At 39.1% G+C, this 14,341-nt stretch overlaps 1 protein-coding gene across 3 annotated transcripts in view; it reads right to left on the bottom strand.

Annotated features, from left to right (window-relative positions):
* The window catches only part of Slc10a7 (solute carrier family 10, member 7), a 250,861-nt gene that overhangs the window by 53,766 nt on the left and 182,754 nt on the right, over positions 1 to 14,341 (bottom strand). For all 3 annotated transcript variants that reach the window (XM_013515325.1, XM_013515326.1, XM_005386663.2), the window contains one exon: positions 12,123 to 12,158. In XM_013515325.1, coding sequence (XP_013370779.1) covers positions 12,123 to 12,158 — 36 coding nt within the window. The remainder of the gene's footprint in view (positions 1 to 12,122; positions 12,159 to 14,341) is intronic.

The raw sequence follows: 14,341 nt of genomic DNA on the forward strand, positions 1-14,341 counted from the left end.
AGGACCAGGAGAGAGGGAGGCACCTGTTTACTGTTAGATCTAACATTTTTATAACTACTTTGTGGTAGACACACTCATAAATATTCATATCTTCTTTCTGTCACAAAGTCCAGCATTTAGGCAGAAAAAGGAAGACTCTCCACAGCCCCTTCCAGAATGATCCCATTCGCCATGAACTATAGTTCGACCTTTCTACTATTCTTTTTGTTATTCTTATATCTCACAGGGATACATGCAAACTAAACTGATTATTTATACAACTTTGTTTAGTTAGATACATCAGTGACTCAAAGTTAAAATGACTATGATTTTACCAGCATTAGGAATATGGCTGCTAAACAGCTATTTTGATTCAATTGCATACATCAAGCTAAAATTGAGCCACTGCACAAAAAGTATAGTAGTATAGTATTTAGTAGAAGTGATCTTTTTATAGCTAAATGCATGGCCTTTTTCTGCTCTGAGAGATACAGCACAAAATTGGCTTTTCAAGTATTTTTTAAAGATTGAAACACTAAAATCTGGTTTTACTTTTGTTTATATGCTAATTTATCTTTTTTCAGTTTTGCTGAGGTACCACTGACAAAAACTGTATACATTCAATGTGTACATGTGACGCTTTGGTGTATACACATCAGGAAATGATTACGACAATCAAGCTATTTAACATATCTACCACTTTCCCTGGTTCCTCTTTGGTGTGTATGGTAAGAATACTTAAAATTTAATCTCTTAACACATTTCAACATGCAATAAATTATTATTAACTAGAATCACCACAGTGTAATTTGGTTTCTAGAATTTACTCATCTTAAAACTATAATCTGTTCCCAGTTCTCTTATCCCTCAAAAGCTAGTACCCAACTTTCTCCTGTGCTTCTGTGAGTTTGAATCTAGATTCTAGATTCTTCCCTCAGACAAGTTATATCATGCAGTATCTGGCTTATTTTACTTTGCTTAATATCTTCCAGATTCATGTGTGTTATATGTTAATTTAGAATATAAGCTGATGGAAATTTAATGTCTACAATCACGGGTTCTGGTTACTGAAACCACAAACATCAGTGAAATGTGCCTAAATGAACTAAATGAAAGCTTCCAGCGCCTGGAGGGCTGGAGGCAGAGGTACTCAAAGAAATCTAGGAATGAACTTTGTTCTCTATCCTCTGACCAAAACATTGATCTTGCCAATCTGGAGTTTGGATCAAGAACCAAAGAGCCTGCTAAATATTCCCTTGAATAGAACAAATGATTATATTGCTCCAAAAGAGTGCTCTAGGATCGGGTATGCATAGGCCAGGGTGCAATGAGAAGCCAGGCTAAGAGAATGCTGTACCAAGTTTACCCTACTTAGGTCTGAAAAGTCCCTGGTCAGAGGCGAATCGGCAACTCTGGGTCAGTGGTCCTTAAGAGGGGAGGTGGGAGTTAAACAACGTCACTTCCGTCACCTCTAGAGCATTTAAAAACTGCTTACTAGTGCTATTCCCTACTTTCCCACTCCCTTAATCATTCAGTAGGGAAGAGTGTATGAGGGGTTCCTGGCATGAGCACTCGTAACAGGTTACAAAGATTGTTTTGCTTCACAAAATTCTCTCTGCTTGAGAACAACCTCTGTGTGTTTACACACAGTGAGAAGAAAAGCTACTCTCATTTTCGAGAAAGCATCATCTTCACTTGCTTCAGAAACAAAGATTTCCAGGCACAAGGTGGAAAAGTGGTTCAGAGTGAAGTAATTGGAATAATCAGATAGCTAGTTCCTCTTCAAGTGTTTTATGATTGTTATTAACGTTTTCTACATCTCACGCACATATAACCATTAATTATGCAACCATAATTGGGAACACATTATAAAAGTAATCAGAGTATTACACATGACACTAATGGCTGTATGCATTGCTTTTGTTTATAGTGATGGGATCAAGAGTTGAAGAATTTTCTATCACAGGCAGCCAATTACTAGGGAAATTAGTAATGACTGCAGACTCAAAGGCTGCCCAGACCTTTCTCTGTCTCTGACCCAGACCCCTCCCTTTGATGAAATCCTGTTAAACTTAGTCTAAATCACATAGTTTTTTTTCTCTCAATTTATTTCATATTCTTTACTCTTGTTTATCCAAATAAGCTTTACGTTTCTTCAAGGAAATAATTATGCCTTACTCTTTTTTGTCTCACCTACATTACCTAGATTATAGTACTAGGTAATAGTGTACCTAGTATAGTACTAGGTAATACCTAGTATAGTACTAGATTATAGTGAGTACTGATAATGCATCTTTTTTTTTTTTTTTTTTTTGGTTTTTCTCCGGTACCAGGAACCGAACTCACGACCTTGCGCTTGCCAGGCAGGCGCTTTTTGCCGCTGAGCCAAATCCCCAGCCCCCTGATAATGCATCTTAACACAGTGTCTCCTAAGGGGCAGGCGTTGTAGGCACAACCCGCAAGGATCATTCACAGTGAGAACGCCTATGTTGAACATGTTGTGTTCCTTCCCACTGTGCAGTCTCAACCGAGTTATGAAACCTTTCTGAGTCTAAATTTTCTTGTATGTTGTGAGGGTAACACCTACCTTTCCAGGTAGCTTTGCTTGGCACATGGGATTATGCATAAATTACCCATAATAGCTACTCAATGAACATTATTCTACATTCCTTACTCACCCTGGAAAAATAAAATTTCTTATACAGTGTTAGAATTTGAAGTTGCTGGATTTAAGGACCACTGAAATGGAAATAAATAGAAGAGATGAATCAATGACCCATAAGGTGAAACTAGAAATAGAGCCTGGTATGTATGGATTGTGCACACATGTCATATGTATGCACACATGCAGCTGTGTATCTATGCCCCATCATCACGATGTTTTATAAATATTTATTTACTTGATGAGAGGTCAGATTGCTAATAAATAAAGTCATATGAATTGACTGACAGTCTCAGAACCAGTGGTGCTCCTGCTTACTTTAGGGGTGCTCACATGATACCCAATGAGTAAGTAGCAGGTGAATGTCAGATACCCCAAAGTACTAATATGACTATCATATATGAAAATGGGATCATCTAAGAACTCTGAGGACATGACCTTCAGCAGTGGTGAAATATGGACCCTATATATTTCAAGAGGTGTGATGTTCAATTGAGAGGGTAGAATGGAAGCAAAGGCTTTGTCTGTCATTCTGATGGCACAGTGGCAAAGTGTGAGTGATTTCCTGTGCCAAGCATGAATCTACTCAAAAAAATTGGTAGTGTTCAGAATTATGGGGCTTGAGACCATGACAGTGTGAGCCGATATATGGTTTCCTTTGATCATATTTACACAGAATTAGACTGACTTGTTTCTACAGTGTGAACAGTTAGCTCTGGGATTCTTTACCTTAACTTTCAAAGGGAACAAGAAGCATGAGGTTGAGAATAAGTAGGAAGTAGTGAGTACGGAGACTGTGGTGGGAGCAGGCGTCCACAGGAGGGTCTGTGCTGTCCTAGCACTGTTCACAGAATCTCACACCCAACAGCCTGACTCCACAGCTGAAGCACCTAACCGTCTCATGGTGTCTTCCTCTTATACTAGTTCCAAAGTTTTGAAATCTCTCTTCCTTCAATGATTTGAAGAAAGAACACAATAATGCCTGCTAAACATAGTGTTAGTGACAAACCACATCAAAGAAAAGGAAACATTCAAGTTTTTAAATGATATTACACATAACAGAAAATCAGAACTATGTCTGTGAAAACAATCTGAAGCAAGCTGAGGACCCCTAGCAGTTTCTACTTCTCATGCTCCTCAAATTTAAATTTTTCTTTCAGTGTAAGAATCATGTAAAATGACTTCTATTTAATGAAACATTTTCTATCTTAGTAATCTCCTTTGTGAATTTCTATCTCGACTTTTAATTATCTGTGCATGTATCCTATTTTCTCTTTTAAACCATAAGCTCTTTAAGGGAAAGATCAATGTCAGATTCATCTTTGTAATATTCACAGTGTAAGGTAGGTACTTAAACACTGAATAAAGGAATGGATATTTTGTTTAGTATTATTAAAAGAACTAATTTATTTTTCATAGCAAATAAAAGCTCTTTTGATGAATTAGGCTGCAAGCCTAACCTTGTAACTATTCATTTACCATCTGAATCATTCTAATCACATATCACTCATCCAACTTTCTATTGCCCACCTTCCAACAAATAATTCTGAGCATTCAGCATTGGAGATAAGATAATAAATAAAACATGAACAATTCCTGGCCCAGGAGAAGTTAAAATCTGGTGGACAGCTATCACTTGTAACATTGTATTAAAAGCGAAATTACTATAATATCCCAAGTAATGCATGTGTAAGTGTAGGTTTTAAGGCAGGATAAGGACTTAATTTCTCTCCACAGATGGGAGCTCCATGGACTCGGGTACATCCACTCACAAAATAAAGAGAATGATTTTGCTCCTTGTCAAAATCAAAGGTATATTATCAAGATAAATGAGGCACTAATATAGGTATAAGTATTTATATTTGCTATGGTCAATATTTCACACCCCCCGCCTTATATGCTGAAGTCCTAACCCCAAGATGCTGGTAGTAGGAGGTACGGGTTTGGGGAGGTGATGAGGTCATGAAGGTAAAGTCATCATGAATTGGATTAGGGTCCTTAAAAAAGAGATTCTGAGCTGGGTGTGGTGGTGCACATCTGTAGTCCCAGCACTTGGGTGACTAAGGCAGGAATATTGCCATGAGTTTCAGGTTTGAGGCCAGCTTGTGCTACATAGTGAGTCCAAGGCCAGTCTGAACGACATAGTAAGATCTTGTCTCAAAAACAAAGAGAGGTGGGGTAGGACTGACTCTAGAAAGCTAGAGCTTGGATTTAGCTTTTAGAGTTATAAAAAATAGATTTCTGTTCCTTATAAGCCACCTATATTTTGTTACAGCACTCTGAACTAAGACAGGGTCTTAGAGATATTTCAGAAAAGTTTTGTTCTAACTGTTGACCAGTGGAAACAGTGGGCTCATTTATACAAAAGATTGTAAGATTCCAGATTTACATGATCATAGAATATTACAGTATTCAGACTGAGGCCTGAACTTGTGGGACTGTCACTGCATTTCAGATGAGACACGATGACTCTCATGTCCTTCCTGGGATTATTTTTTGTTCTCTGCAAAGCATGAAATTTAATAACTGACATTTGCACAGTTTTTTAATAGTTTAAAACAAGCTTCTTTATAAATTAACTTACTTCATCTTCTCATAATACCCATTTTATAGAGGTAAAAACTAAGTCCATGAAGGGTTTAAGAAGATCCACTATTACATACCTAGTACTGGTTGAACCAAAGCTTTTCAAACTGAGCCAAAATTGTATCCTTTTCCACCACACTTGCCACCTCTCTTTAAAGTCAGTATAGGGAAAGTGACCTTAGTTAAAGTGGCTTCACAATAAGGTATGTCCTGATTTGATAGAGCATGTAACAAGGAAATACTAGTGTTAGAAATTGCCCCAACCTTCCTCTTTGGGTGGATGTATCTGTTCATTTGTTTCATTATGAATTTAAAAATATGCTTTTGAGAAGCTTCCATGGTCAGGTACTATACTGAGCGCTGGGCTTACAGCAGTGACCCAAACCAGATAAAGGAGCTGTTCTCTTTTGAGGCTTATATTCTAGGTAAGAAAGAAAGTTATTAGACAGATTAATAAATGATACGATGCTATGTGATAGTAAACGCTTATAGCATGTGATAGGATAAGTTTACATGTCAATTCGACTTGGCTAGGGGTGCCCAGAAAGCTGGCTAAACAATATGGGGGTGGGAGTGTTTCTAGAAGAGATTAGTATTTGCATTAGGAGAATGAATGAAGATAATCCACCCTTCTCAGTTCAGGAGAGTATCACCCAATTCTTTGAGAGCCTGAGTAGAGCAAAAAGGCAGAGAAAGAGCAAATTGGCAAACTCTTCTTGAGCTCGAACATCCGTTTTCTGTTCTGGGATGCTAGGAGTCCCACTTCATGGGCCTCTGGCTTGAGAACTACAGCACGCCCACCAGTTATCAGGCCTTCAGACTTGAGCTAATACAGTGAGAGTTACACCACTGGCCCTTTTGGTTCTCAGGCCTTTGTATGCAGAGTGAATTACATCACTGGATTTCCTGTTTCTGCAGATTGCACAAAGCAAGATGGCAGGACTTCTAGACTTCCACAGTCATGTGAGCCGACTCCCCTAACAGATCTGCTATGGAGAAACTCCTAATGATTCTGTTTCTCTGGACACGCTTGATTATCCAGTACAGGATAATTAAGCATGGCTGGTGAGAAGAGATAGAGAGAGTGCATTATTTTATATGAAATAATCAGGTAGGTGTGTCTCCTAAAATGACATTTGACTAAAGACCTGATAAAAGTGAAAAGGGGGAGGAGATACCTAGAGAGAAAACTCCAGGCTGACCTAACAGCAAATGGAGACCCTGAGGATGCTCTTGGCGCTGCTGGACCATCCTGCTATATTTGTTCATTTCATTCACTCTTTACTCTCCCATACAGCTACTTTCTATCCTCTCTCTTGTCAAATCTCTAATACCTTCTTGCCTTTCTCTCCTTCCATCACTAACTTTATCTCTCATTTCACTGGAAAATTAACAATGAGAAAAGAATTTATACAGGCTTGTACAGTTATATCAGCCAGTTTACTTGCACCTCTGCTTGTCCATTACTACAGATGAACTATCCAAGCTTGGGAGGCTAGGCTTTTCCTTCAGGCACAAGTGTTCAATCCTTTTCTCTTATTTAAGAACATGGGTCCATGAATTCTCTTATTTTTTCTGCATCAGTGTTTCTCTATAACTGGATTAAACCTTTTGATTCAAATATGGTACTAATTTTCCCAACTTTAAGATTCTCTTGATCCTTTGCAGCAAGATTCCCATAAAAGAGTCATCAGTTATCTCTGCTCTTAATGCTTTCTCCTTCTGTTTTTCTTAAACTCATTACAATCAGGTTTTCACCTACACAGTTCTATTAAATAGCTCTTGTTAAGGTCTTCAATGACCACCATCTTGTTAAAGCTAATGGTCAGTTCTCAAGCTTCATTTTGTTTGAACCCTTAGCAGCACTGAAATAGGTGATTATTCTCCTTCATCCCTGACCTTTTGAAATACATTCTCTGCTAGACTTCTGAGACATCAGTCTCCTGGTGTTCCTCATAGGAAAATGTCACGCTTTGGTCTTATTTCCTGATCTTAACACTGCAGAGCCCTAGACCCTGGTTCCCTTCTATCTTCCTTCTCTACTCTCACCCTCTTCCAGCCTAACTTGAAGTCCATCTCAATGCTGATCTCTCCCAAGTAAGCACCTCTAATTCAACCTTCTCCTGTAAACTCCAGACGCATACAATCAATGGCTACCTGATGTCTCTACCCCGATGTCAAAAAGGCAGCTCAATCTAAACATGTGCAATAGCAAACAAGATTATGAACACGTTCAGCATGGTCCTTTCAACCTGCTGAGCCCTCCAGTCTCCCATATCTTAATAAATGACAATGCTACCTCCCAGCTGCTTGGGCTTAGAGTCTTCCTGACTCTCCTCTCTCTTGTAATTTTCACTCAGTCTCTCAGTTCTGCCTTCCAGTTCTACTTCCAACTACTTACACTAGATTTGCTTAGGGACTCTGGTTCAAACTAACAGTCTCTTGGTTGGATATTGCTCTAGCTTTCTAATGTTCTTCCTTTCTCTATTACCATTTGCTTACAATCTATTTTCAGCCTAGCTTCTGGAATCATTCCTTTTAAAGGTACACCAGAACATCATTCCTTGATCATAACCTGTTTAATAATTTCTTACATCTTTCTTAAATTAAAATTTGAAGTCCTTACAAAGAACTTTAAAGTCCTACACCATTTGGCTCCTGTTGTGTCTCTGACTTGAGAAGATTCATTTCCTTGTCTCATCTTTGCTCAGAGACAGAATGTGGCCACACTAATGAAACAGCATGTTCCTTTTCCAACCCACTTGAGTATTTCTTATTCCTGAGCCTTTACCTTCCTCTGCAATACTTATGCATCATCTTACACACTGTATCTTTACTTAGTTGTTGGTCATTTCTTTTCACTAGTATTTGATGACATTAAAGACACATCTGTTTTGTTCCTTGTTACATTGCTGTTAGCCAGGGCAGTGCATGGTATATAGGAAAAACTCAATACATATTATTGAAGGAATGGTCAATAAGCTCAAATAACATTTTATAAAGATAGCATGAAATAAAGGGCAGGTAGGATATGGTGAGACTTAATTTTTAAGATGTATAATATTGTAGAATGCTTATATGCTACTAGAAGTGACCTAGAAGAGACAAAATTTGAATTTGTGGGAAGAGGGAAATCTATGTGAATTATATCCTTAAGTAGGAAATAAAAGCAGAACTTGAGGAACAGATCTTAGGAGAAAAGATAGTTTATCTAGGAAAACAGGCAACATAACAAAGATAGGAATAGAGATGCAGGTAGGTTGGATCTTACATGTTCCCTAATTGCTTCTTATTTCTTCTTCATTTTATTTTCTTTCTGCATTAGTTGATATGATTGGAATCATTAGAGATTTTAGAGACAAGGAACAGGTAGGCAATGATTTTCCAGAGTGGGAGATTAAAAAATTAGGGGAAGACAGTAGGAAAGTCAGACCTCACTCATACTTAGTTGCCATGAATTGCACGTGGGACCAGTTGTCATGGTAGTGTGTTTGCCCTAGTGTGTTCAGATACACATGCAGGAAGGTGTACCCAAGTTAGATTTTGGTAGGCTTGGTGCATTGCTAGGCAAACATGAAGCAGTAAAAGATGAGAAAGACTGTTAACAGTTTATGTAAAAAAAGAAATTGCAACAGGAATCATGGGATCTGGGCTGCGTCAGGTGGGGGTGTGACAGAATGGGGGTGAGCATGGGGTGGGGATAGTCTGAGGCATTGTAAAAGTGAGAAGATAAATGAAAGGGCCCTTCCCATGACTTTGAAGAATTTTAATTTGGGGAATAAACCATAAATATAGGAGTTATTGGTTAGAGAAGACGTTTGAAAGTGGGACTCTGAGGGAAGAAGCTATTAGCAGTAACAAAGTCAAGCACCTGACTGTTGGGATAGTTGGAAGAAATTACATGGAAGACAACCTTGATGGGGAGAAGGTGAAGAATTAGAGGCCAGGGTACTGGAAGGATCAATGATGCACAAACTGAACACACCGACTGTCAAACCAAGTACAACTAAGAAGAAAACAATGGCAAGATCTAGCACTTTTTTTGGCCCGATAATGACTTGCAGTTTTATTGACAATTACAACATGGAGAGGGAGCAGATGGTATAGATGTATTGGCATAACCTTCAAAGGAAGCAGGGGATTTTCTGAGGAAGACATGGAAGTGATCTGGAATTGTAATGAGGTGTAAAGAAGGCACCTCACCCCATTTTGAAGCTCAGTGACAGGAAAGATGCTCACAGCAGAAACAAATTAGAAGGCAGGTTTCAACTGGAACAAAAATGTGAAGGAAATGCTCTGAGAAGTTAGTAACACAAGGAATTGTGATTCCATCAACAAGACCTATCTTTATGAGCAATTGTGCTTCAATACTGAGAAATTTCCATTTTTAAAATATGATAAAATAAGACAATAGACTGTTCAAAGGCTGTATGAAGTTTCTTGGGTTTCTGTACCGAAGCCCACAAATTAGGCAGTTTAGAACAACAGAAACATGCTGTCTTATAGCTCTAGATGCTGAATGTCTCAAATCAAGTAGAATGATTCTCTCTCTGAAATCATCAGGTTTTCTAACTCTTCCGATCCCCATCTCTTCTAGATTCCGGGGTTCGCCAGCAGTCCTTGGCATGTCTGGCTTTATAGATGTGGTACTCTAATTCCCTGCCTCCTTGTCTTATAAGAACACTAATCATAGTGAATTAAAGGCTCACCTACTCCAGCATGACCTTGCCTTATGTAATTATACAATGGCCATATTTCCATATAAAGCCCCCTTCTGATGTCCTGGAGATTGGGACTTCAGAGGGGCGACAATCTGACCCATAACAGGGCTGTTGAGAAAAAAAAGCAATAGCTCTTTCATGGGATGTGTTCATATTTTAAGTAACTGAGGTTCTTCTTCTACTCAGTAGACAAGGCCTGGTAACCCAAGGATTTAAAAAGTTCTCATTATATCCCCAGCACTTGGGAAGCTGAACACAAAGATCATAAGTGCGAGGCCAGCCTGTGTAATGAAGTGAGACACTGTCTCATAAATAAACTTCTTAAAAAGGGCTTGCTGTAGCTTAGCGGTAAAGATTTTACCCAACATGTATGACACCCTGGGTTCATGCTCCTCTATGTGTGTGTGTGTGTGTGTGTGTGTGTGTGTGTAAAATGCATCATAACCTACACAGACAAAAAAAGCATGCACTGTGTGTGTTTAAAGTCATATAACATGGATGTTTGTACTGATGGGTACTGATGCCACTGAATTGAGAGGATACCCCAGTGGGCTCAAAAAGAAACATCCAACTTCAAGTTGAAAGTCTTGGAGTCTCTTCCACTATTCTTTTAGCTCTATTATTTTAAAAAGTTGAACTAACTAAAGCTCACATGCTCAGCGGCCCACGAGTAGAGAATAGCTTGCACGAACATGATGCCATAATAATAGTCAGCTAAGAAGAGATGGAGACAGGAAAGAGAGGGAGACAAGTCCTCATTTTGTGGTTTACTCAGGAGTTACAATAGGGTGCCAGAAATTCAGCAGCTGAAGTATTCAGAAGTGCTTCTCGGCTACCTATTGGTTTTCACTTCTCTGGCTCTTTTTAAATGAGTCACAAGAGTCAGACATTCTTCTGCAATGGACAACACCTAGGCCAGGCAGCCACTTACTGTGCACTTTCTGCAGGCTGAGCTCTCTGGCAGGCCTGTGACACTCACAGTGGCCTGTACCCTGTGCCCAATGAGGTCTGCGCCTGTACCCTTGAGATCCCAAGTCTTGGTAAAACAGAATGAAACAAAGCAATCACTGATGGATAATTCTGCTGCTGGGACTGATCAGATATTTGACTCTTCTTACCTTGTCAGAGTGGTGCCAACATTTTAGAAGAGGTGGGTGAGGGTGCAGTTTATTACTTGAAGGTAATGTCTTTCATGAAAGATGCAGAATCCAACTGTTTAGTAGGATATCTATCCCTCTCTATTTCCTACACAGCTGGTAAGAAATGAAGGCCCTCACTCTATTACTCTAATTGAATTCCAACTTGGGTAATTACACTATAATTAAATAAATTTTCCCCATAGTTTTAATTCACTGACAAATAGTGCTAGTCAAACAGCTCTATTTCACTCCCAGAAACGCATCCCCACTATATTTCAGTGATAAGGGGAGTGATTTATATTTGGAAGATGCTTGTATGAAAAAAATGCACAGTTCATAAAATATTTTAGGTATCATTCATGATTACATATGCTTTGCTCAGCATGAGATAACATTAATTTCTATTATAATCTTTCATCTAATTTCTCATATGCTTAGAGCCAAAGGAAATAAGACAGTTAATTAGCATTTCTTGTTTTTTCGAACAGTTTTTGTAGAGTGCATCGGTGGCTTGTATCTATTTAGAATTCTTTTATTTCTAAAGCATATTTCATCATCCTTGGGGGTCAGACTGGGATAGGTATTGGAACTGCCCATTCTACCTATGACAAAGTTGAGGCAGCCTTCCCCAAGGTGAGGAAGCTAGTTATTATCATTACCATCTCAGAAGCCAAGCTTCCTCTCACCCCAGTCCAAGTTCTTCCTGTCAAACACTGGGTCACTATTCATCACACTAGTTTTTACTAATGAGAAACTAAAGAGCACATTTGTGAGCCATGTCACAGGTCATCAATTTGTAGTCATGAATGACTTAGTCAGGAGTTGGAGGCCGAACAGCTGGAACCCGAGGCTATCCTGGGATTCCAATATTGCGGGGCTTCTCTCTGGCTGTGTTACTTCCGGCACAGCCCCACTGGAGGAATGGTTCAAAAGTGGCGCTAAAGAATTCAAGTTCCAGATTTATTCTAATGACCTTCCTTGAAGTGTTCTAGGTAGTTTTTAATAAGAGGTTAAAGACAACATCAAAATACTCACAAAAAGCAGCAATAGGAGGGGTGTCACAACGATGCCCTGAAAAAAATAAAAGACATAATGAGCATTTGTCAGCCTGGAAAGCGGGACTGTTTTTGCAGTTTTGACCTCTGGTACTTGGAAATGCTCTCCTCTCAGGCCTATGTAATAAAATCTAGGTGATAAAGAAGACAGAGCCGCAATCCTGTCTCTCCTACCATCGCGTGTTAGCAGCTCAGCTTCGATTATTTGTGTTCAGTGTCACTAAACACCACCTATCTTTCTTAGACTCGTCTCTCCTCTTCTAAACCTAAGTTCCCTCTCACACTGCACATGTGTCACATGCATGGAAGCTGGTGGCTGGCAAGCTTTCTCACTCCAAGGCTTTCAACTCTAACTTGGATAAAGTGCCCCTTTTCGAGAGAAGACAGGTGGTTTAGTCCCAGTTGGGGTCCTCTCCTGAGCAAAGACCACGTCAGTTGTGATGAATGAGATGTCATGATTTTGTAATGTGAACTGATCTCCCCTAGGAAATGAGCCAGGATCTCAAAACTCATTTCACTTGATTAGACTCCATGTCTCCATGGTGGAAGGCAAGTCTTTCATCTAATTCAGCCACATAGGACCACCTCAGTCCCTCTGCCTCCCCCAGGCAGAAATGAGCAAAAGATTTGTTTTCTTCGATGACAGGGAACAGTTTGAGGCTGTTACCGATGAGGCAGAATACAAGCTTTTAGGTTTCTTGAAGGTAAATCTTTAAAACTAAGTGTTTGAGTTGGGAGTTAACATGACAGGTTTCAGTTTTAGAATAGCAGATGATTATTTGCCCCTCTTAGCTTTCCCTTTATCTACCAACACTTTACTATGATTTATACAAAAAAGAATTTCATATTTTTATTAGTGCATTCTATTTGGAACTTTAAAATTTCGGAGTCTGAGGCTGTGTGTGTGTGTGTGTGTGTGTGTGTGTGTGTGTGTGTGTGCACTCATCTATGAGAGAGGGGAGGAGGCAGGAAGGGAGGAAGAAAGAAAGAGAAGGAGACCAAACCATGCCTAGGATCCAGGTCTGGGATCACTTCATTACTTTACGAAAAACAGCCCTTTCGGTATTTATATGAAAGTTCATTGTTATTACAGTAATTAAATTGTTCTGGATGTGGTACAAGAAGCAATGGCTTATCTGACATGAACATTGAAACTGTGACTTTTTCTGTTATACAAACATGTGACAATTGGCACACAGACTTGTTTTATTAGAATGAATGTGTCTTTATTTAGCAAACTTTACTACATTTTAATTTAAGGTCCATACTTTTAAATCTATTTATTAACATCTGTATTTAGTGTAGCGACTCCATTGTGTACATGAGATAGGTCTCATTAGCACATTTCAGAAAGCTAGGTGCCAAATGCCAAAATAATTTTTAACTTAGAACGCCAACTGCCCTTCAATGACTTGGAATATGTTCAGACTTTAGGAGGAAATCCAAACTTTACAAGGCAATGTAAAACTGAAACTATCTAGCTGTTTCAGTGTATGTAGCAGCCATTCAATTTCAAGAGAATTTATTTAAATATTTATCGAGCATGCACTTAAATGCAAAGCTCTATGTTCCTCCCTGGACATTCAAGGGTGAATCCAACATGGTGCTTGTGCTTGAACAGCTTACAGCCCAACAAGGGATGCTGACCTATGAATGAAGTTCAATACACAGTGACAGATGGCATTAAATACCCTAGTGAGAGAGGGAAAAGTAGTATGCAGAAGAAGGGGATTATTTCACTATGAGAAGGAGGAGACACTGAACAGGTTGAAGAGTTTACTGGAAACTGTTCCGACAGAGAGAAGGGACATTCCAGAGGGGTACTCAGAAAGCTATGAGAAGTAGAGCAGGGCAGGAAAAAGTATGAAGGGGAGGTGCAGAGGCCAGATTACCAAAGGTATCTCGAGGCCAGGAAGCAGAGCTTGGGCTTGATGTTATCAACAACAGCAAACTACTGAAACACTTAAAAAATAAGGGTAGACTGACCTAGTAAATAATTTAATATGTGGAAAACGGATTTAATTTGGCTTATAACCTAACCAGCTTTTACCTTGATCAATTCAGCTAAATTCAGATAAAACAAACTAGAAACTTGCATTGTTATTTGTGGAGTATCAATACAAATAACAACACATGTGAAAAACAAACTTAGACTCGTCTCTCCTCTTTTAAATCTAAGTTCCCTCTCACACTACAAAT

This window comes from Chinchilla lanigera, unplaced genomic scaffold, assembly GCF_000276665.1.
Source record: "Chinchilla lanigera isolate Chin_1 unplaced genomic scaffold, ChiLan1.0 scaffold00027, whole genome shotgun sequence".
Taxonomy (NCBI): domain Eukaryota; kingdom Metazoa; phylum Chordata; class Mammalia; order Rodentia; family Chinchillidae; genus Chinchilla; species Chinchilla lanigera.